General features: G+C 42.5%; 1 protein-coding gene across 1 annotated transcript; it reads right to left on the bottom strand.

Moving 5' to 3' along the window:
• Positions 1-1,724: 1,724 nt before the first annotated feature.
• Positions 1,725-21,416, bottom strand: frzb (frizzled related protein). The gene is made up of 8 exons (XM_053877194.1): positions 21,174-21,416; positions 14,020-14,268; positions 12,103-12,138; positions 10,021-10,080; positions 8,353-8,418; positions 3,953-4,157; positions 3,819-3,882; positions 1,725-2,328 (listed from the first exon to the last, which is right to left on the bottom strand). Exons 1-8 carry the CDS (start codon positions 21,376-21,378, stop codon positions 2,269-2,271), a joined length of 945 nt encoding a protein of 314 aa, XP_053733169.1. The 5' UTR covers positions 21,379-21,416; the 3' UTR covers positions 1,725-2,268.
• Between the last annotated feature and the right edge of the window lie 1,520 nt (positions 21,417-22,936).

The following is a 22,936-nucleotide window of genomic DNA, read 5'->3' as shown; positions in this document are numbered from 1 at the left end:
GTGTTGGAGTTAAGCCGGTTAGAGAAGAGTAAGTTGGAGTAGTATGTTCGTCTATCTTCTTTAAAAGCCAGTTGGTATTTTTTTTAAAAGATTTTTTTCTGATGTGGTGAAATACTTCAGTGTCATTATTTTTTATTATTACTTAAGATTATCTTACAGTTTTACTTATTTCTCTGTAATAGCCGGATAATTTATTCAGGTTTGGGGAGTTCATTTCTGATTCTTAGTACAGCAGGGGGTAACAGCGACTAAGGTAAAGAGTTTTTTATGTGACTTGGAGAGAACATCTTGGTCCATAATATTAGTTGGGTTGGTACCACAGTAGATAACTAGATGGTGGATTTAACTTTGCCTGTGAGGTGGTCCTCATATAGCCTGTCTGAAGTTGAAAGAACCTTATTTGTCTTTGAAGTCAGCAGCCACAACATGGACATTGTTTACTATTTATCTGGAAGGGGAGTCCACTACAGCCATTTTGCCACATCATTGCATGTAACTCTGTTGCAATACACTTTATTTATTCAGTCATCATTGACATAGGTTTTTGAATCTACAGTCTGCATGATCTGCTGGCTGATCTACTCTGTCGACTGCTGACTCAGCAGATTCCATTAGATACATGCAGAAGGTCTCTGTAGGGAACATCAAGGTCGCAGAAAAATGAGTTTTCATACAGCCTTTCAGACTGTAAAGCTGTTTTGACACATTGATAGAATAATAGAGAGTTGTTCTTTCGCTTTACTCAACTGAAAGTCATGGTGTCAAACATAAATGGTTCAGAAAAACCTGGGATGAGCCCTTGATAGCTGAGATGGATGTGTTAGAGTACTTAGGAAGTGCTGGGACAGTATGGAAGTATTTAAAGGGGTCGGGGTCTTGTTCTCGAGTGAGGGGAAAAGGGAGCGTGAGATTGATAGACGGGTTGGTGCAGCGGCAGCAGTGATGCGGTCGCTGTATCGGACCGTCGTGGTGAAGAGGGAGCTGAGTCACAAGACGAAGCTCTGGATTTACCGATTGATCTACGTTCCCACCCTCACCTATGGTCACGAGCTTTGGGTAGTGACCGAAAGGATGAGATCGCGGATACAAGCGGCTGAGATGAGTTTCCTCCGCAGGGTGGCTGGGCGCACCCTTAGAGATAGGGGGGGGAGTTCGGGGTGGAGCCGCTGCTCCTCCACATCGAGAGGAACCAGCTGAGGTGGCTCGGGCATCTGATCCGGATGCCCCCTGGACGCCTCCCTGGGGAGGTGTTCCGGGCATGTCCTACCGGGAGGAGACCCCGGGGAGGACCCAGGACTCGCTGGAGAGATTATGTCTCCGGTCTGGCCTGGGAACGCCTCGGGATCCCCCGGGAGGAGCTGGAGGAGGTTTGTGCGGACCGGGAAGTTTGGGCTTAGTTGCTCCAAATGCTGCCCCTGCGACCTGACCCCGGATAAGCGGCAGAAGAAGGTGAAGGTGAAGTTAACACAGGATTTAGGTGGTTGGTGTCAGGAACAGCAACCAGAGGTCTGGGAAAGTACAACACAAGAGGTGAGGGTAACTGCGATGGTGTTTTGTCAGGGAATAGAAGGGAGGAGAGGGAGACTTGGTGGAGTGACCAGGTCCAGGAATGGGTCAGGAAAAAAGGAGAGAAGTAAAGAAACTGAGGGATCAGCACATAGATGAGGTGGCACTTGGAGTGCAGACGCCAGGCAAAGACTTCAAATTCAAACAGTTAAAGAAATAATCTCTTTAATGTTTTTTTTTTTTTTAAATCAAGCTGGTTTGTAACAAGAAGAAAGTACATGTTGCAAGGCACATCAAGTCACTTGGAATCACTTTCCAGGCAACAGCATCACTGATATCAGCGAAACAGAGCCTCAGTGTATTAGAAAGGCAGGAAGCTCCTTGTTCAATGGGCAGCAACATAACACCAGTATACTTGTGGACAGGTGGATGAGTCCCACTGCTAATAAAAACATTTTTTAAATGTCCTTTAACACACCCTCTTGGTCAAAGGAACCAATGTCCAGCTCAAAACAGCACAACCGGAGAATGTACCGCCCTGAGCTTCACACTCTTATTCTACAATGTATGTGTTTTTAACGCACACAGTCTCACATGAACAGACCTTGTTTTCTTGTGCAAAGATCTTAAAGGACAAATTAGATTCTTGCAAGTCAAAAAAAATCAAAAGATGAACTACATTCAGCTACAAGAGCTCAAGATAGTGCAAAAACGAAACATAAAAGGACACACACTCACACACAAAGACACACTCATATCATCTCATTGGCGACTGCGGCGTTGTGCTGTGCGTCCTCGGTCCTGCAGGATTTGGTCCCACCTCTGGATAAAGAGAGGAAATTTACTTCAAAAAAAGCATTAACAATCTTACAATTCCTCAATTTCTCCCGATAAAAACCCTGTCTCAATACTGCATATGTCTTCCCATACAATTTTCTTAATATTAGCATATGCTTTCTTTATCTACAGTGACTTTCCGCTACCTTTTATGCAGAAAGTCACATTAAGTAGAGGTCTATATCTTCCCTTGGACTGGTAGTTCATTAAGTACTTGATTTATTTAAACAAATATTTAATGTTTTTCAAGAATGATACTATTTTTTTTTTTTTTTATTTGACAACTTAGACTGAATTCCTGGATGCCATAGTGGAGGATTTCGAGCGTCCTAATGACCTTGAGCTACGTTTATGAAGGTAAATTGGGAGCAAAATGGATTTAAGAAATCACTGAGGAAGATGCCAATAAATTTCGGAAAGCGTAACTATCAATTTGACGTCACAAATACAAGTGTTTGGGAGTCGTGCTCTTGAAGAATTTCATTTCACACCGGGTGAAAACTACCGCCACAGGCACTCACTGTGGCGAGTCAGAGGGGCATCGTAGGGCCAAGCAACGGACCTCTACCAGGTGTCGAAGTGGCTCAATATTGACAGATGTGCTCTTTACGCTTCAATAAGTCAACAACGATGACATATAATAGAGAAGTCGCGTGCGTCCAACCACCTCCACTCAGGTCATTTTGAGCAAAAGATGTCACAAGAAGATCAGATGATGCGATTTGTTGGTTTAAGGAAGCGACATTAATGTGACATAACCATTAGCGCAATGCTAAGTAAGTCCGGGCTCACGCCTACGCTGGTGATCTCAAGGCCCTCTCATCTATCATTCTTGCAATCCAAAGAAAACTCATAAATATCCAGAGACTCTTGGAATATTTATGAGTTTACACATGTATACATGTGTACAGTTCATGTATAGTTCAATAGACCGAAAAAGCTCCTCGCCTCCTGTTAGCATTGTGCGTCACTTGAATCACAGTAAAGATCTCATGGCGCCATCCCTTGTCACAGAGGTGACAGTACTCAATACTTCTCCTACTGCATGTAAACAGGGAGAAACAATCCGACACGATTGCTTGATCCATGAGCCATTGCCTTCACCGGCCACCTCTCTGCATGTGAACTGATCGCTCTAGTCTTTTCCAGCTTCTATTCTCTACCACTGAAGCACTGCAGTCTGAGACCAGAATAATCAGTTTATTTTAACAAAGTAACTAAATACCACCTACTGCGCCTATAACGCCTGAATACATAACACAAGGACATGTATTCTGTAGTTCCCCAACATTGCTTGTGGGTCGTAAAAATCGGATCCAGAATTCTGCACTATGTTGTTCCTTTCTGAAGAACAAGACGCTATAATCCTTGAAGTGCAAAAGCACCTCTAGCATGCTTGGTTTATTCCTGCAAAACCTTCTTGTTAAATAGCAGCAAAAACCCTTCACCAGTATTTTTATGGATTGTCTCCGTACCTTCACCTTCCTGCCCATCTTTTCTTTCCACCTCTGCGCGATGGAGCCATCGATCAGGAGCAACCTGTAATACATTTGCATCAAACTCAGATCCTTGCTGATATATATGAAGAGGCTGAGCTAGCGGTTCCCACCTGGATGTCTCCTCATTTTCATAGCCCATGATCAGATACTCCTTCCCAGGAGACACGGGGGGACAGAGGCAAGAGGATGAGTAGTAGAGAGTCTGTAACTCCTTGGGTATGTTGACTAGAGAGGACTTAAGCACCTCCTTCACCTCTACCACCGCAGTCGGCTCCAGACCACGATTCCTCACTTCCCTCACTCTGGCACGGATCACTGAGGACATCAAAATCAGCACACATCGAATCTAATTCAGAAACGCAAAACATGCAGTAGGTCAATTTAAATATCGCACAGTGTGACTTTGTGGACCTGTGAACAGATAATGTTAAAGAGACCTTCTTTATTTCCTATGCTATTCTTTAGTTTTTTTGTAAACTGACATTTTTCGTAACTCCAGACGTGTGAGGAAACTAGTCAGTCTGTCTCACACACCCATGGTACCTGGCAACCCTCAGGGTGCAGCTGGCCACATCTCTGCACACAACACATCCTCACTCATGGTGTCATATATTGACGAAGGGAAAGCTGACTTTAGCAACCTATGCTGACACTGAACGCAGCGATGAACGATACACACAACCTATCTGGTATGCTACACGAGAAGGAAAATGTTTTTTACTCCATTGACATAACATGCCATGTGGAAGTCTCTCTTTGTTGTCAGTATAGGACGCAAAAGTCCACTTTCTCATCGTCAATATATACGTAGTGACGATGGGTTGCTCCACACCTGTGCGATTTGGCCAGTCAGGTACCTGTATACCGTACGCTAAACTAAAGGGGCAGTCTTACTGGCCAGGTTGACAAGTCTTTGACCATTTTTCTCTGTTTTCCAGTGACATCTGAGGGGGGTAAATTTCCATTTATCTTGTTTTGTTCCTGCATAAAACGTCTATTTCTCGGCCCCAAATGAGGTGTTAAGAACTTAGAGTCCTCCCCACCCAGTGGTGCCCCCAGAAGGGGAAGGTGGGACGAATTCCAATGGCCCCACACTGTCCACTGAAGGCCCAATGGCCAAAATGGTCAAACAATTTGATAAATTACTTTGCTGAACAAAAAGCTCAGTGTTGGACATAATCTATATATGTTGTCAGTAATGTTAAAACTGAAAAACAATTACTCATCATTTAAAGATTTCCTGTAAAATGTGGCAATACAACGTATCTTATAGTGGTATCTGTGTTGCATGACAGTGAATTCTGTGTGGTGTGTAGAAATGAATTAAAATGTGTTACATAGAGGCCCATTGATATACTGTACGCTTCCCATGGGCCCTGAATTCAGCACTGTTTACCAACGACTAGAGTTCCTCTTTTGTATCAGTTGATGCTTGATCCTGTGCTATGACACTCTGGATCCATCTGGGATTTTTTTGTACAGTACGGTAGGCCTCACCGAGAAAGGAGTTCAAGTTGATCCACGGTTGTCTTGGCTTCTCCACATTGTGAACCCCCACAGTGCTGAAGGATTTTTTATGCTCTGGTTTCCATTTTTTCTAGATTATACAGGTAGATTGAGTGTCAGATCAGTCTGATCTTGTTCTTACAACCCTGGGTGCGTTCTGAGTCATTTTAGCAGATGAGGATGTCTGTTCCACTGGTGCGGGAACCTCAGAAGAGTGATTTCCATATCTAGAATGTAACTGCAGTGATTCTCACTCTGCTCTTACTGTGGTGGTATAAGCACTAGATGGCGACGGTTTCACTTCAGCGTCCCTTGTGGTCGCCTGATCAAGTAGGACCGTGGGCTGTGGTGGGTGGACATCACTGTTCCCTGTGCTTTTGCATCACAGATCCAAACCTGGTCTCCAGGTGACAACTTTGTCAAACTCCTTGCCCTGTTTTTTCTGTTAAACATTGTTTGTCCATTATCCTCTTCTCCCTCTCCCTCTCCATGAGGGGTTGAACAGTACGGGAGTGCAGGCAGAAATGTGTCTGGAAGGGTTGGCACTGTGGTGTGAAGACAACGTCCCATGAGCAGTTGAGCAGGACTGTAGCCGTTACTCAGGGGTGCATCTTTGTAAGCTAGTAAGGTACAATCTCTGCCCTTTTAAAGCAAATCTTTCACTGTCAGCACCACGTACTTGACCCCTCCATTGCTTCATGGGTATTTCCGGTACTTCGTTTTCTTTCATTGTCTGTCCGAAGAATTGTCAACCATTATCACTGCTGGACAATTACATCTGTGGATCAAGTGGGGCTTAACTGTGCAAGTTCAACATGCCTATTGAAATAATCCACCACGAGCAAGTAGGTGCTGTCTCTAAGGATGAACAGAACTGCACCCAGTTTTTGCCATGGTCTGTCTGGTCACTGACTTGTCATCAACAGTTCTTTTGCATTTGTTCTTGTTTTGATATAATATCGACACTATAAAAATACTTCTTTTTAACGGCTTAGTCCTGGCCACCACACAGCATACTTTGTTTGTTCTCTGCATTTTACTACCCTCTTGTGGGCTTCAGGAATCTTCTCCAGTACATAATCTCTCAAGACTGCTGGTATTACTAACCTTGTGCCATGCAGAAGCCTGGCTACCAAGTAAGATGAAAAGAGGTTTATGGTCCGTTTCCAGCTCAAAATGTAGACCCATGATAGAATCACTAAACCTCTCACACACCCAGGTCAGTGCTAGTACTTCTTTTTCCAGCTGCGCATAGCGGTGCTCTATGTTCGCCAATGACCTGGAAGCATATACAACTAGAGACCAAACTTTTCCCTCTTTTTGAAGCATCACAGCACCAATGAGTTCAAATGATGAGGCATCAGCAGATATTTTTAGCTGCGTGTTTGGGTCATACATTGTTCATTTATTTACGACTTGCACTCTGCTGTTCAAGACTTCCAGTGCCACATGTTCTTTCTAGACAGCAGGTGTCTCAGGGGTTTGTCTTTATTAGGCAGTTATGGCAAACATTTGCAGCCCGTTCCAAAGCCAAATGCACTCTTGCATCATATGCTGCTCTTTTGTAGCTCCCCAAAAGAGGATGTCGTCCATGTGGCACATAACACCTTCCCGGTCAGACGTTATCCCCGTTATCATTGTTGGAAGTGGTCTGACACAGAGGCGATACCACAAGGCAACCTGTTGAAATGATACCGTCTGAATGGGGTGATGAATGCGATATTCCGAGCAATTTCCCTAGATGGGGGAATTTGTCAAAATCCCATGTTTTGTATCCAATTTGGTGAAGTAGTGTGCTCCTGTCAGCATGCCCAACGTTTGGTCACATTTCTCCAGTCCATCTCTCTCCAGTACAGTCCATCTATCTCTTCTGACACCTTGGTTACAGTACCAGCTGACCTACATACTTTACCATAGTGTCCACGTTTTCCACCATTGTGGCAGTCTACGTTCTTAGCTGGACAATTTAACGCAGAATGGAAAGGTCATTTCCCAGATCTTGGGCAACTCTCCTTGTTGTATGTTGTCACTTTTGGCAGTCCTTGTTTAGGTCCTTTTAGTTATTTTTCTGGATTTTTCCTCTTTTGAAGTGCATAGAATCCACAATCGTTTTGCTGTAGGACATGTCACTTCTCAAATCTGTCATATTTTATCAGATTGTCGAGCCATAGCGATTGCTTTTGTGAGAGTGAGGTCTCTTTGGGCTGCTGAACTCTTTTGTTGAATTTTGCCTGTTCATATATCATATAATACATATATTGTTTGGGACAAAATATGACTCAAATCCTCTCTTCATTGCATCATACAACTGCTGCTGCTCCCTCGATAGGTCCAGGCCTCTAAGCACATCGCCAGCTTCGTCTCCCATGCAGAACACAAGCATGTTCACCTGGTTGGCTTCAGAAGACGTATTCAAGTAGCTTGCCAGACTGAATCCACTTCTCCCATTCCGTTGGCTTTGGAGGTTTGGTAAAGTTAGCAGTTGGAGGAGGTGTAGTTCTCATGGGGAAGCCACTAGCTCCCTCGTTGTCATCCTTTTTTTTTCGTCGTGAGCTGTACCTGTGTTGAAAGATCTGAAGTCTTTCCCTTTGAGATTTGGGTATCATTTCTGGTTCCGGTGCCAGTCCCCCCATCTGAAGGTGCTAAACAACAACAGGCTGGTGGCACTGACATCTCATCGGAGGAAGAGTCTGGAAAGACTCATCCGCTCCCCCCTGTGCCCACTGGTGATCTCCGAGATGGAGCTGCTGCAGTTTGTCAACCAACATGGGAACGGTGTGAAGTAGGCCATCATCACCTCCTCCACTCATCCCGCTCTGACCTGGACAAGGCTGGGAGTACTGTTATTTGATTTCTCCAGTGCTTTCAAGCCCATCCAGCCCACTCTGCTGGGGGTCATGCTGAGTCATGCTGCTGTGGACCAGCACCTCACCATAGAAGGTGCCTTTTACACTTCATTGAAAGACTTTGAATCACATACCTACAGGCACAAACATCAACTCACCATAGTTGTAGTTGTTCTTCAGATATGTCCTCAATGCCATTTTCACTGTCTTGCATTTACAGCTTTCTAAAACCGTGAGAACACACACAGAGCAAGGTTGTGAACATATCTTAGTTTATAACTGCAATGGACGGTAGTGACTTGAAATGCAATTGAAAACACTACATAACTATATTGAATTGATTCACCAAACTAGCTATCGTCAGGACATCATATATGGATTGGGTAGCAAAATAACCATTAGCTTCGTGTGTATTGGTCTGCTACTTTGTTGTATAAGCTTTATAAAGTACATAACAGCTTATTGTCCAGCTAACTGAGGATGGAAACTAACTGTTCCCTCTAAACAACACCTTAGGGGCCGATCATTGGCAAGAGTAAAGCTTATGTGTTCCGTAATCTTAAGTGTACCTTGGAAATGTTTCAATTGTTGGATTTCCTCTCATTCACAGACATACATTTCCATGACGTATGCCATAAGCATCATTGTGTCAGACTTTATAAAGAGACTGAAAAGGAGCAGATGAAGAAGAGTTCTTATTATTTCAGCCCTGTGCCCTAGCTTCCTCCGTAGATTTTTTGTAAAAAGTAATTATATTTGGTTTCCTCTTGTGTCAGTGTTATGTCCTTAATGTAATTGGTCTGTGTTATGTTGAGTTTTTATTGATCTGTATGCCTCTTATGCTGAATTTTTCCAAGTTTTCCAACATTGTGTTGAGTATATCTGGAAAATTTCTTTCTGTTCAACTGCTCCTTTTATAGCTTGTTTCTTCTTTTTTTCTTCACCTTCATGCTGTCTCTAGTCACCCACAAATTATTGTGAGACCTGTTTCTGTACCAGATGAGTGGACTGTGTTTGTTTTAAATACAACATATGGGCTGTTTACATACACTGTTTACGTAACTTCAATAATACGACGCAGATATTTCAGTAGTAGCACATTTCTGCAGTTCAAATTTCGTCCCTGGTTCTCAGTCTTCTGCATTCCTCTCTTGTTCCAGTGCAGTTTACATTGTTTGCGTATGGCAGACCACTCCTAATGTTCCTTCCAATCTCACTTGTGACCATGTTATCAATTAACTTTATAGTAGTTGTGTTTCTGGGATGTGTGTGTGTATCCAGGAAGTCACTTGATGACTTGAGTTTTGAAGCAGACTGACACTGAGGTCACCATATAGTATACATGTTTTGATGTCCTGTCAAATCACCTTTCACTATTGTGAAATCGGATTGCATTCTGTACACAGTACTTACCCTTTGTGGCAATGTTTCCATTTCAATGTTTATGTCTCCGTCGTGTTGTTAGTCTGTTATTACCACACCACTTTTCTTTTTCTTCACTTACTTCAAGTAGTCTTCTATCTTGCCAAATTTGGTATATGTACTACAGTTGAGGTGACTCACAGACAAGGTGTTTTCCAATTTGTCACCTGCATATAGTCTTTTCATGTCTTCATCTTCAATGTTTACATAGTTGATACATTGGTACAGTGTTTGTTGCCCTTCCTGCTCAGTGGCTACATTCCAATCGACTTTTGAAGGTATTGACATCATCAGGGTTCAATTTTGGTTGGATTCCTCTTGACCAAACCAGAACAATGTTTCCAAGAGGGACAGATCTATTTAGAGCACTTTAGAAGAACTTTAGACAGAGGTGGGAGATTTACCTGCATTGGTCCCTTTGCAGTGATGGTTATTAGAATCCATGGGGAAGTCTGGATTTAATTCTGAAGCAAAGAGACAAGAACATGAAAACACAAATAAAATCAAGACAGCAAGCACCAGAATAAATTAGCACGCTAGAAATTTGGGTGGGAAAATTGAATTCAGATGTAACTGAAAACATTAGACATCTTCAGTGAAAAACCCAGTGATAAGAAAGTGTATTAAAGGATAGTAGAGTTGAAGAACTCAAGCAGGCGAATGGAACTTTTTATGATCACTCTGCCACATCCAAAGAACCACGTATTGAAGAAGACACTAGCTCATTTTTTCAAGTTTTATGCCTTGCACTGATTTGCGAACCCCTGGTTCACTTCCGCCCTGAGAGCCTCTCTTTATCTCTCCTCTTCGAAAACCAGCTGAGAAAGAAGAGAATGTGTGTTTTGGCCTTCCTAAAAGCCTTGCCACAAAACAGCAGGTTGTCTCAGAATGGCTGGCATCTATCTTTTCCCATGACCAGGTTGTGAGGGCAGCCAAAGGTTCAGATTGCAGTAGAGTCAGAGCTTCTCCAGCTATTAACAGCTGGATTGTCTTCACATTATGAAGACTGCGAAGATAGCAGGAGGCTCTCTAGACCGAGTCCCTAAACAGGGTCTCTTCTTCCACTGGCGATAGGTCGGAATTATGCTCAAACTAGGTGATGCTTTTCAATTCTCAGGTCAACCTTTTTGGTTTTGGGGCAACTCATGGACACCGTTCCCTCAAAGCTGCGCGTGTGATTAATTCCACACAGCTTATACGTTCTCCGTGCACAAAATGTCGGTGCTGCGAACATAAACCCCACCCTGCATTTAAAATAAAATACCTTAATAACTGGGCTATGAGCCACTGCATTTTCTCTCAAGGCCTGAATCCAGTGGCTTTTAACAGTCCGGCTGATCTATGGATTATTACGAGGCTTCGTGATGTCAAACTATTCAGTCTTTTTACATCAAACCAATGAAGTTAAGCGCTGACTGCGCTGCTCGACCACGTATACTCCTGGACGCCATTTTACACAACATAGTGCAACGGTGGCGAGACTGTGGGAGCTGGTTGCACACGAGCAATACCGAATTTCTAGACCTTAAGATCACTGTCCGTCAAGTGACACGGCTACATCCACAATGGAACAAACAGCAACTAGATAAGCCGGCTATATGAAATGAACTATAGCAACTGGCTGGTGTTTAACAGCTGATTCTCTTAAAGTCGCTCATGGTTGGTCTAAATATGCGTGTGAGCCATTTCAGAGGGAGGGTTATTACATGCAGCAGAGTACAGCAGAAATGAGAGAGAGAGAATCATTACCGTGCAGGTTTCAGAGACTGCAGGCTATTCAGATGAAGAAATTCATCAGACTCACTGTTTCATGAGCAGTGGTCACAGAATACGGTGGCCTCAAGTGGACAAAATAAATCCGTTTGGGAAAGGATAAATATTTGTAAAATTGTTGCGTCTAGTTGTTTGATATCCAGCGCCTTCAATGGTGTAATGTGACTTTAATGACAATTGGATTCACGGTGTATATATATTTTGTATGTATGTTATTCAGTTCAACAAATATGCAATAATATACATTTTAAAGACAATTGAAAGGCTTTTATTTCTACCTTTTTCCACTCCTCAATGTGAATTATGCAAACTCTTAAATCCCCATCTCTGTTTGAAACGCTTGTAAATATTATAGCAGTCACCACAGCTGTCGACAACCGAGCGCTCACAGTGAACCAGGTGACTACTCAGAGTTTGTGTGTTTGCTCAGGCACGTGAAAGATGACAGGTAACACTGCTCATGGACACATATGGAACCAGGGAAGTATCACCTGCTTCCTGCAGTTCTCTAACTGTTTGATGGAGCATGGAAAAGGAATTGGCCGGTAGATCAATATTGAACTATACCAATATCCGATACACCGTGTGAATGTGAAAAAATAAAAAAGTGAGATACCAGCTTATTTTATTTGTTAAACAGCTGGACGTGGACAGAGTATTATAGTCATCTGAACTCTATGATCAAATGAAGAAATGTCAAAAGTTGACCTCACCTGGATTACAGCGGCCAGGGTCTTGATGGTATGAGTCTATGGAACACAGAAAAAAAAACTCCATGTGATGACGGTTTTTATTGCAGTGGTGTCAGTCATTCTTAAATTCTGTTTTAATTGACAGTGGACAGGTTAAATCTTTGTGCCACTCCAAATTCATGGACACAGACAGTGAGACAAACGGTTCATTTTTAAACTGGCAGCGAGCAGGACCTGCATGCTTCACTGCCCTACTAATTTTCCTTGTATTAAGATCACATGCTGAAGCTTTCTACCTCTCATAAATGATGCGCAGATGACCAACCTGCTGAAAGATGTTAGAATTAAACCTGTTCTCTCATAAAAACAAAAGTGCATTTATGTCACTTGTGTTTGCTTGTAGGAAGGATCACAACAACAAAGTGCCTTTAGAACAGGTGCAACTGCTGAGATGATACGACAACATGTAAACAATACATGAAAGTTGATCAAAACTTTCCATGCCTCATATTATCTGTAGGTGTATCAGACTACAAAGGTGCACGACAGAAGAATCGACAATCGACAATGTCTTGGTTGGTGTGCTCTTGACTACAACACCGCTTGCCTCCAGTGGCCAACAGGAGGTGTGACACACTGAGGCTCTGTATTCCTGTGTCTTGGGGTGGAGAGCTATGGAGCCCCAGACCTGACATGCTCCTTCTAATCCTGGCAACAAAGTTATATTGATGAACCACTCCCATTAAATAAACAGAACTTAAGTCACAATACTACATACTTGACCGTGCCTCTCCATCGTCTCCACCTAAGTAAAGATGCAGTAATGACGGCACTTACTTCGTGGCCACAATTTAGTACTTTGCTCAGTTGAATTAGAACTTTGCTCAAATTAGTACTTAGTTCCCTCCAGTTAGTATTTTGTGGCCACGTTTTACTTACTGTATTTCATGCCCACAATTTCTTCTTGGTACAATACTTCTTCACCCGCTGAAAAAGGGATGACTTTGCATCGATCTTAAATGCATTTCTGTGTGCATTTGTAACACCGTGGAATGAGGAGTGCGAACCTTCCTCTCGGTCAAGTTAGAATCCGTCATCTTGTGATGAAAGCACACGTCAGCCTGTGCAGTCAACAAGTAGTAAGACTCCGGAGTCTTACAGTATCATGGTAAAAGATAGTGATACTACATGAAAGTATTGCATTAAAATGGAGTGTTCCTATTGACACATTATCATTGAATTAGTGGTTATCTAGTCTAAAAATATTGCTGACAATAATATATTGAAGCAATCATTTGTTATCGTGACAGACCGAAAACAGTATATGTAGAACGTTCTCAGAAGCTATTAAGAAAACCTACCTACAACTAGACTTGCTTTTTAATGTTTATCTAGCTTTCACTTTGTCACCATTGAACTCACTGACAGACCTGCATCTCCAGTCACATCACCTCACTAGATGCCACTGACCACTCCACTTCTTGGTACCTTCCTCCTCTGCCTGATATAAACACACCCTTCGAGTAGTTTCCAGAGTCACTGCAGTACAAGCACTATGAAGACTTGGGAGACAAGATTGTTTTAAAATACGTTTTTGTGGGATCTATAGATCTGAAAACTATAGAAAATACATGCTTTCCCCACTAAACCTAACCATCTAAGACAAATGGCTAAGCTTCATCTTTACTCTTCTAAAGCCCAATTACAATAACCTAGCTATTTTGTAGTTTTAACCCTCAACATACAGGTTCTCACAAAGAACGAGTACAAGAACAGACGCACACATTCGTGTATGTGGACCCGCCAAAATGTTCAGTCAAAGATCAGTGTCTTGGCAAAGATTGGTCCATACAAGAATATTAATACATGTACACACACACACACACACACACACAGTATATATAAGAACCTTAATAACATTTCTATAAGAACATGTACCTGGTCCCTCTGCTTTGACAATGGCCTCCGGGGAGATGCAGACACCACGGTCGTACAATGGCAGCTCACTGCAGGATAGACTGTCGGGCCAGTTGTGGTTGTAATGCTTCATAACAGGCTCACATCCCGACTTGGCCCGCTCACACACTGCTTTGCAGGGCTTGATGGGCTCATGTTGGAAGTCAATGGTGCAGATCGGCGCATACATGGCACACAGGAAGAAGAGTAGATCTGGGCTGCAGCTGGTACCTGCAACCACATCACACACATTGTTTCATCTGATGAAAAATGGCAAGATATCCTCCACCCGATTCAAGACAAGGCAGGACATATGAGGTATAAGTATTTATTAAAATTGCTATTACTATAATTGAGCAAATTTACTTTTATTATTTTTATTTATTTGCCTCATTACCTCACTTGCAAATTGACGACTCCATGCAGCGAGTGTATTTGAGAAATATAGAGTGACACATTGGTGAGAAAATAGCATTTTAATTTTTACAAAATTCTTTTCAGTTTATTTTCTATAATGCACAGTGATGCATTTCTGCACTTCTCAATTCATTGAAGTACTTAAATGTTGAATACTTTGCTAAAGAAAGTGGCTAATGTAATGTTTCAACGTGCTTTTCCTGCGGAACTTGTGAGACGAATACAGATGTTATTTTGCCAGAATAAAAAGTGGGGAATTTCGCCTTTTGGACATCATTTTTAATGTGATGCTACCATAGGTGAGAATGTCGACCTAAATCACTTGTAGAGCAAGAACAGAAAATAGAGTGACAACATGTGGCTGGCTGATGTTTGTATTTTGCAGCTTGTTATAAAGATCCTGCAGGCAGGGTTCCAAGCCAAAAACCATGATGGTCAATGGGTGCCTCTTCTGACTGCTGCAACACAACGATGAACCTTTTCCACAAAAATGTTGAATAAAGCTATTTCAAACAAGTGACCTCCAATTTATTCTTGCCACTATAATATTGCATTGTAGTTTTCTTTATTCCACATATGAAATTAATCGTCAGCCTAGGACACTATGTGTTCACAGCTGTATTTATTCCAGGTCGACTTTTTTTTTTTAACGTCTAATATTGGCTTTTAGTACTGGTGTTACTGCGTGCTATTATTGCGCGTTATAGGTCCATCTGGGCTTCTGGGTTTCCGGTCGAGAAATCACTATAATCACTATAATATGGAAATTTTCAGATTTTTTTCACGTCACATCAGACCAATGAAACGTTTTATTGACATTGAGGCGCAAAAACCTGCTCTTTTGGTCCATGTGTATTCTTCTTCTTCTTCCCATTTCGCTTCTGTCCCTGGAGTGTTTGTGTTTGTGGCGTATTATTGGACGATTGTGAATTATTGTATTAAATTACTGAACTGTTCCTGCATCATGCTGTTCAGCAAACCATCACAAAAGTATTATATTCAAAACATATATTGAGAATCTTCACATACAAGCAAACTGACACTGTTGCGTCTTGATATAGACCTTGCATTACACAGTTGAAGATGCTGGACATCAACTTTTGAAATCGTGTCCTTATTTATTCTTTCTCAAACTCATTGATGAACCTCATGAATCTGTCTATTGTCAGAGTTACATTTTGTCCACTTGAGGCCACCGTAGCGCTACTTGCCTGCGTTGTTGAAGCTAAAATGAACAGACTATGCTGTTATTTCTTTCTCCATTTCTTCACCTCTGCGTTGAATGTGAGAAACTTGAGAGATTTGAGACCGTGCTGAGAGAGTGATGACATTGACAAATAAACGAGAAATAAATGTCAAGGTTTTTGAGATGATCGAACGGAAGAACAAGCTAAAGAGCTGTTCTTCCATGTTGCACAATGTTTAAAATGAAATTAAGACTTAATATATGGATAGATTAGAAATAATAAATTATATTTGTCTGAAGAAAATGAAAAGGAAAAACATCCATCATAAAATGAAGTCAGAGAACATTTCTAAACTGGGGACTTGTTCTGCCTTCTTAAGTCTTTCATTTCATTTATTTTTCCTGGTCAAAACTTTCCCTTTTGCTTTCCGCTCATGACTCATTGTTTTCACTGAGCATCAAAGGGAAGACCACAGAACCATCTTTGCCAGAACACTGGAGGGGGATTTTAGGCTTTCCCATAAGATGGGAACAGAACTGGACATTTGTTGACTTTACCCTGTCACACAGATTACAGTTCCTCCTGATATCTGAGAGCGGAGCAAGAATCAAAAAAATGTGTACTGCCAGCACTGGGCACAGGAATTTTTGTTTTCCCAAGCTTTCACATTCTGTGTGATGGTGGGGAGGGAAAATGATATCAAGAAAATGAAAGACTTCTCCATGAGTTTTAGAATGAATACATTTTCCAACATACACATTTAAAATTGCATTGCAAAAGAAATTGATATATTTTAAAGAAAGGCAGATAGATATTAAGCAAAACTTCATTTGGTTTTAGCTAACAGACCACATTATGATTATTTTGTAGATTATGTGAAATTGTTAGTCTAGAACGAAATGTTAACTGAGACCCTAGAAAGAGAAACACAGATCAAACCAAATCTTGTTGAAGAGAAAGACCTACAGTTGTCTTAAATCTGCACTTGGCCACATTATCTTGTTCCCATCCTGCCTTGTTTTCCAGGGTTCTTATGTCTGCCTCTGAATCCGCTGAACCTTGGACCTCGACTTCTGCCTCACCCCTGCCTGGAAACTTCAGTCTGGTTTGGATTGCAATTCTGGTCTTGCCTACCCTTTTGCTTGTGGCCTGGATGTGGATTCTGTCTTCTCCCTGACGTCTTTGCCTGTGGGACTGATGATCTGGTGTTAACCTTAGACTGCTTAAACTGCTTTGAGACTTCCAAGTACACGTGACTTGCATTTGGTTTCAGTCATACAAAAATCCACCCAAGTCCAAAGTATTGCTATTGAGATGGTTTCATAGTAGTTTATGCTCGGGCTGAACGATATCTTGTTATTGTGTCTATATCGCGATATAACAAATTTAAAACATTCACAATATTAACATCACAAAAACAGCAATATCATGGCCGCAAAGAAGCCATGAACCAATGGCCATGCAGGAGAGGCTTTGTGAGGAACAGCCTCAAAAGTATCAGCCTCATTCAGAGTTGCACTGTTGACGTGACGTGTTCGCTTGAACTGTGACCGCTCCAACACTGTGTGTGTGGGAGGAGGACTGACATGGCACTGGTGCCTTCAATGAATCAGAGGAGCGCTGACACATGCACAAACAAAGCATAATAGACTGTTGCCTCCTTCCAAAATCACTGAAGAACGCCAGAGTCATATATAGCTTGGTTGACACTGGACCATTTCATTAAAATAACTTTGAAAAACTCATTCATGATTTTATCTCTTCACGCCAGGACTACTAGAACGCACTTTAGTATAGGATCAGCCAGACCTGTCTACAACTGCTGCCCATCTTCTGACAGGTGTACCAAAACACCATCTCTGAGTGGACTTCTCGCACATTTTGGAATCCACTTTAAAATCCTATTGTTTGGTACAAATGCCCCCATGGCCTCGGCCCACACTACCTCGGTGCCCTGCTTCAGCAGTACAACCCACCACGTCCCTGAGGTCTATCTATCAGCTGTTGAAATCTGTTAAAATAAGCTGGCAGTCTCCACAAAAGTGTGTTTACAATACTGCTGTTTGGACAAATGGCAAGTGAGTTAGCGCTGTCATTTGAAGTGGCAATTCTGCCGTAAAAACTGGTGTATTCATGCTCGCTTGACTGCAGTCATTTATTGTGAGTCTTCCGCTGATTTACCTTTTTTTTTTTTTTAGCAAAAAATCCTTTGTTTGCATCACTCTTAGAAGCCGACATGATTGTGTTGCTGACTTTTCTCACAGCCGGTTCTCTAGCAAGAGGTATGGGGAAGCAACTATGGCAGCACGCAAGAGCGTTCCATAAATGTTATAGTGAGAGGGCAAATTAATTTCATATTTTTCCACAATGTCCAAATAAAAATATAAATATATAGATAAAAATTGAATAATAACACAGCAATAGAAAGTTAATTAAGAAAAAACAAATCGTGTAACCCTGTGCCAGGTGAACTGTGGAACTTGAAGAAAGAGTATATACAATTGATATACAATTTCAAGTACAACAAGAAATTTTAACTGTTTGAAAATGTGCGGCACAGTGGGGTCAGTGCTACGGCCTCACAGCAAACAGGTCCCCAGTTTATTTGCAGCATCAGTCAACCTCAGGCCTTTCACTGTGGAGTTTGTATGTTCTCCTATGCCTTGCCTAGTGGGTTCACTGCCGGCACTCTGGCTTCCTCCCACAACTCAATAACATAGAGAGGTTGACCAATGACCCAAAGACTACAATTACACAGCACCACTGAAGAAGAAGAAACTTCACACCTAGTAAAACTGCGTTTACGCAGTCACGATGCCAATCATCACTGCAGGCAGAACTGGTGAAGTAACTGAAGGAAGATTTGTATTGAACACACAAATAAACATCGAAGCATTCTCAGTAGAACTATTAGATGCCTACTGTCTGGGATGTAACTTTTGAGTTACATCCCAGACCTCAACAGTGAGTTGCAAGGGCAACAGATGGAATCTGACGTTTTTTGACTGCAAATTCACAAGGTAAACATATCAGGAAGCATCAGGCATCGGCAGAAATGGGTGGCAGCCCCGCCTCGTGACAACTTGAATAGAATACAATAAAAACAAATTTCCTTCACGTTGTTCCCCGGTGTCAGCAGCCGGTGTCTGGTGAGTGTGAGCAGCAGGGGCTCTGTGCACGTGAGCAGTAGTAACAATAGCACAGCAAATTTACGTAAATGTTGGATTAACACCATGAGGGACTTCTTTGGGAAGTAGCTGAAGGTGGTACTGGGATGTAGAAATGTGAAACTGGTTGGGGGTCAATCCAGCAAGGTTTTCTTCTATTGCACATTTTTTTTTCTGACAGAAGCCATTAAATTTAGTGTTCACTATACCCCTTGTCACATTGTATGGATAACTGAGAAATCTGGTATGAATATTGATACATTTGTCTGTAGCATTAAACCTAAAATATAGTGAACGGTGAATCTCCGCTCGCTCAATAATGCCAGGGTGAGGTCATGTCATACGATTAAATCGGCAAACAAATGTTGTTTGACACAGAATTCCAAAGGTACAAGCAACAGAAGCAGAACATGAAGATTTGACTTCTGCTTATCAGAATCATGCACCACAACCTGCAAGTATGAGGCAAGTGAAAGTACACTTCCTCAGCTGTCTCCAGAAGTCACACTTACTTGATTCCCAGTGACGTCCTCGGTCAGGTTTGTGTTTAATATATAACTTCATGAAAGATAAGCAAAACAAAGTGTAGGTCCTTTCAATAGAGCATCCTGTGGCAATTGAGATACTGCACATTCACCACACACACTCTTGTATTTCTATCTTTGTTAAGACTTTTAGAGGTTTCTCATTGACTTTCATACTTTCCCAGCCTCTCACCCTGAACCTAACCATCCAAAACAAATGGCTAACCTTAACCAGGACTCCTCAACCACAACAAATTTCTGACCATAACCAGGGCTCTTCACCAAACTTTAACCTAATTATAATGACACTGTTATTTTCACATTCTCTGCCTCAAATTGAGAGTTGAACTTGGAACTGACCAAAATGTCCCCACACAACAAAATATCCTCACAAGTCTCGGTGTTTCTAAGAATTTGTTCCCACTAGGATCGCTATACAAGCACGCACACATGAAATAACTGGAATAACAGTTACAGTTAATAAGTTAATACAGTTAATAAAACGGCAGCTCTATGAATGGGTCTACTGACTTTGAGGTTCAGGCTCATGTATTGATTTGGTTGTCATTCCACCCGGTTCAGTTCCACCCTCCTCTATAATGCCCTAACTGAAATGTCATCACACTGGTCACCATGAAAATGTTTTTTTCCACCCGGTAATTTCGCTGAATATGATCGAAATTCACCAATTCTCAACCCTTTGGTCTAACTTGGCCATCACATGCTTTAAACAATGGTTTACAAAACTCACGCATTGCTTCTTAACCTCAGGTGTATTTTGACATTTGTTTATGCATGAAGCCCACTCCCCCGCTTTGCAGTCAACTGATACACAACGCTTGCTGAATGCAAGCAAAAAAAGCTTCACAGCGACAACAAATCATGTGGTTTTATAAATATATATAGATAGATAGATGGATAGATGTTGTTTGATTGAATTCATATTTAAAGGTGTGAACGTTTTGAAAAGCCTGTGAATAAAATAATAATGTGTGTGCATCACATCTCCCTTTAAAAAAATGCTGACAAAAAGAAAAAGACATGGTTCTTTCACAAATCCAATCCCACAACGTCTCACAGCCTACAGACATGAATTATCTGCAACTGGAGGAGGACAAGCACCAACCCAGCATTCAACCACGGACAGCGATTGCTGGCCCCACTGGGAATGCATGTCTTGGCGGGCTTTTATTCTTACAAACTCTGTTTCGGGTCAAAGTCGGTTTGGTCAATTTTGAGATGTGAGCGGTGACACAGGCAGTTTGGGATTTGCCCTCAGAATCCAGTCCACCTGGAGACGTGTGCTTCATCTCGGATTTCAAAGTGGTGAAATATTTGAGGAAAATGCAGAGTTTCTGGCATCAAACAAGTGGTGATGTTTGGGCAGATTTCAATGTGAAAGGCAGAGGACATTTTAACCAATCAGATTTTAGGTCTGCACACAGAGGAACAGTAGAGCGTCAGAGAGCCAGTAGGGGGCGCAATAAGTAACTAAAATTCACCTTCAAGAGTTTGGTTTTACTTTTAACCTTCAATTGTGCAAGAAAAGCCAGCGAGCTGTCTTTCTCCAGGAGAGAGGCAGGCAGACGAAGAGAGCCAGACACATTGCGATGGGTTTCATATTTCCTTAATTGCGCCTTTGTATGTGCATGGATGCATTGTTAATTCGTTCCAGAGTTACTCATTGAACTGATCTCACGTCAGACACACGCGCAAACAAACGCTCGTCTGCGCTGCCACATGCCCTAATGCTGACAGCCCTGGAATAGATGACTTGATGAGGGACCGGGTAAGACACCAGTGATCCGCACAAGTGAAACCAACTTCTGGCTCCCACTCACCCAGCAGCCCCTCGAACTGCTCGATGGCCAGCACCGCGTTGTCCTGCGTGCTGTGGTGGAGGTGGTTGGGCATCTTCGTCATATTCCACGGCATGGACCGACACAGAGGGATCCGCACCGGCTCGCACGAAGCCGCTCGGACCGCCACTGGCCAGAGCGCATAGCAGATGGCCATCAGACACACGCGGAGACTCGGGAGGAGCATGACGGGCCAGTGATCTTCCGCCGGACTTGAGCCCTGACTTCGCCTCCGCGAGGAGGATGTTCAGTAAAATAGACACAGAGTCGGGAGGGGCTACTCGCTTCTCCACACCTCCCTCCTCGGTGCACTCCCTCACCTTTGATCCACTCTCGACTCCTCTCATGTTTTAGCGCCTTTCACAGTCCGTATATTTCCCTTCTTTATTTCCTCATCCCCTCCACCTCTGCTCTGCTTATTGACCAGAGTCCATCCTGATAAACAGGAGTAAAATGGTTTGAATTGATTTATTAACTTGCTCCTCTTTTTTATTTTTTTATTTTTTTTTCTTTTTAATTTTAACATGTTTCCTGAATCACCTCTTACTTCACGGACTGCTTTTCACTTGTTGCCTGTGTTGGAGCTGTAAATATGTCCATGTGATGTTTCATATTTATAACTCAGACCCTGCAAGGTGAATAGATGCTGGCCATATTGTGCTTTTGTATAATTTGGGGGTTTCTATCAATCCCACCCCCAAGGCTTTAGATACAGACTATTTGCCTGTGACTTCTCCAGCCTCACCCCACTCCACTCCTCGCACTCACCAGCAGAGGAGGGGATGTTGCTGTTATCCTTTAGTTGAGTATTTTAAGTGAAATCACTTTTACTACCTTTGAACACCTTCTTTTTATTATCAGTAGCAAAGAACCAATTTCAGTTTTGTACTCAGTCATGAACTGGAGTTACATCCATGTAACTAGTATTGCTATTTTGTACAGAATCTGCCCTCGCATTGGTTTATAATCCAAGGGAAGGCTTTAGGGATGAGCTACCTCCTGGCTGGTACACAGAAACCTCGCTCCATCACCATGAGGAAAACCCATCCCACCTGACCCCCCACCCTTCCACCCTCACTGCTCTGCAGATGAGGTATTGCCCCTTACTGCATCCGAACCCCTATGAGGCAGCGACCCAGTGCTCATGTCACCCAAGTAAAAGTGCACAAACACAGCAGTGATCGACCACAACGCAGCCTGAGAGATGTTGTGCGATGCGATGCCTCTGGTTGAATGTGCCCTCAACTCCTCAGGGGCAGAGTGACCCACAGACTCATATCATTTGCAAATAGCACTACAAAGCAAGTGAACCAGCAGTCTTACTGCCATAACAGATAAACAACCTACTGGTCTTCCGAATACTGGCTGTACAGCCGATGTACCATCTGTGGCCAATGGCTGCACAGGGAAAGCCATATGCCTCGGCCTGCACAGGTGGCCCTCAAATAGATCACACTCCATTTGAAGTGACAACATGATGACTGTAAGGCAAAAAGAAGGAGCAGAGCACAAACTCACCGATGCCTCCCCACTGCCAAAAGAAAGGCAGGTGGGCTCGATGGAAAGGGCACAGAGGTCGCTGACACTCTTTGCAGACGCAAATGACAATGAAGAGCTGTCTTCAATGTCAGTAATTCCAATATTGGCCATTCCAAAAGTTTGCTTCAACTCATAAAAGAAACAACATTGTTTCAATAAACATGCATGCAATCATGTCATACAGCTTTTTAAAATGTATAAATAGC

This window comes from Synchiropus splendidus, chromosome 10 (genome assembly GCF_027744825.2).
Source record: "Synchiropus splendidus isolate RoL2022-P1 chromosome 10, RoL_Sspl_1.0, whole genome shotgun sequence".
In the NCBI taxonomy this organism is placed as follows: Eukaryota; Metazoa; Chordata; class Actinopteri; order Syngnathiformes; family Callionymidae; genus Synchiropus; species Synchiropus splendidus.
The sequence above is the reverse complement of the archived record's forward strand: the minus strand, read 5'-3'. Positions and strand labels throughout refer to the sequence as shown.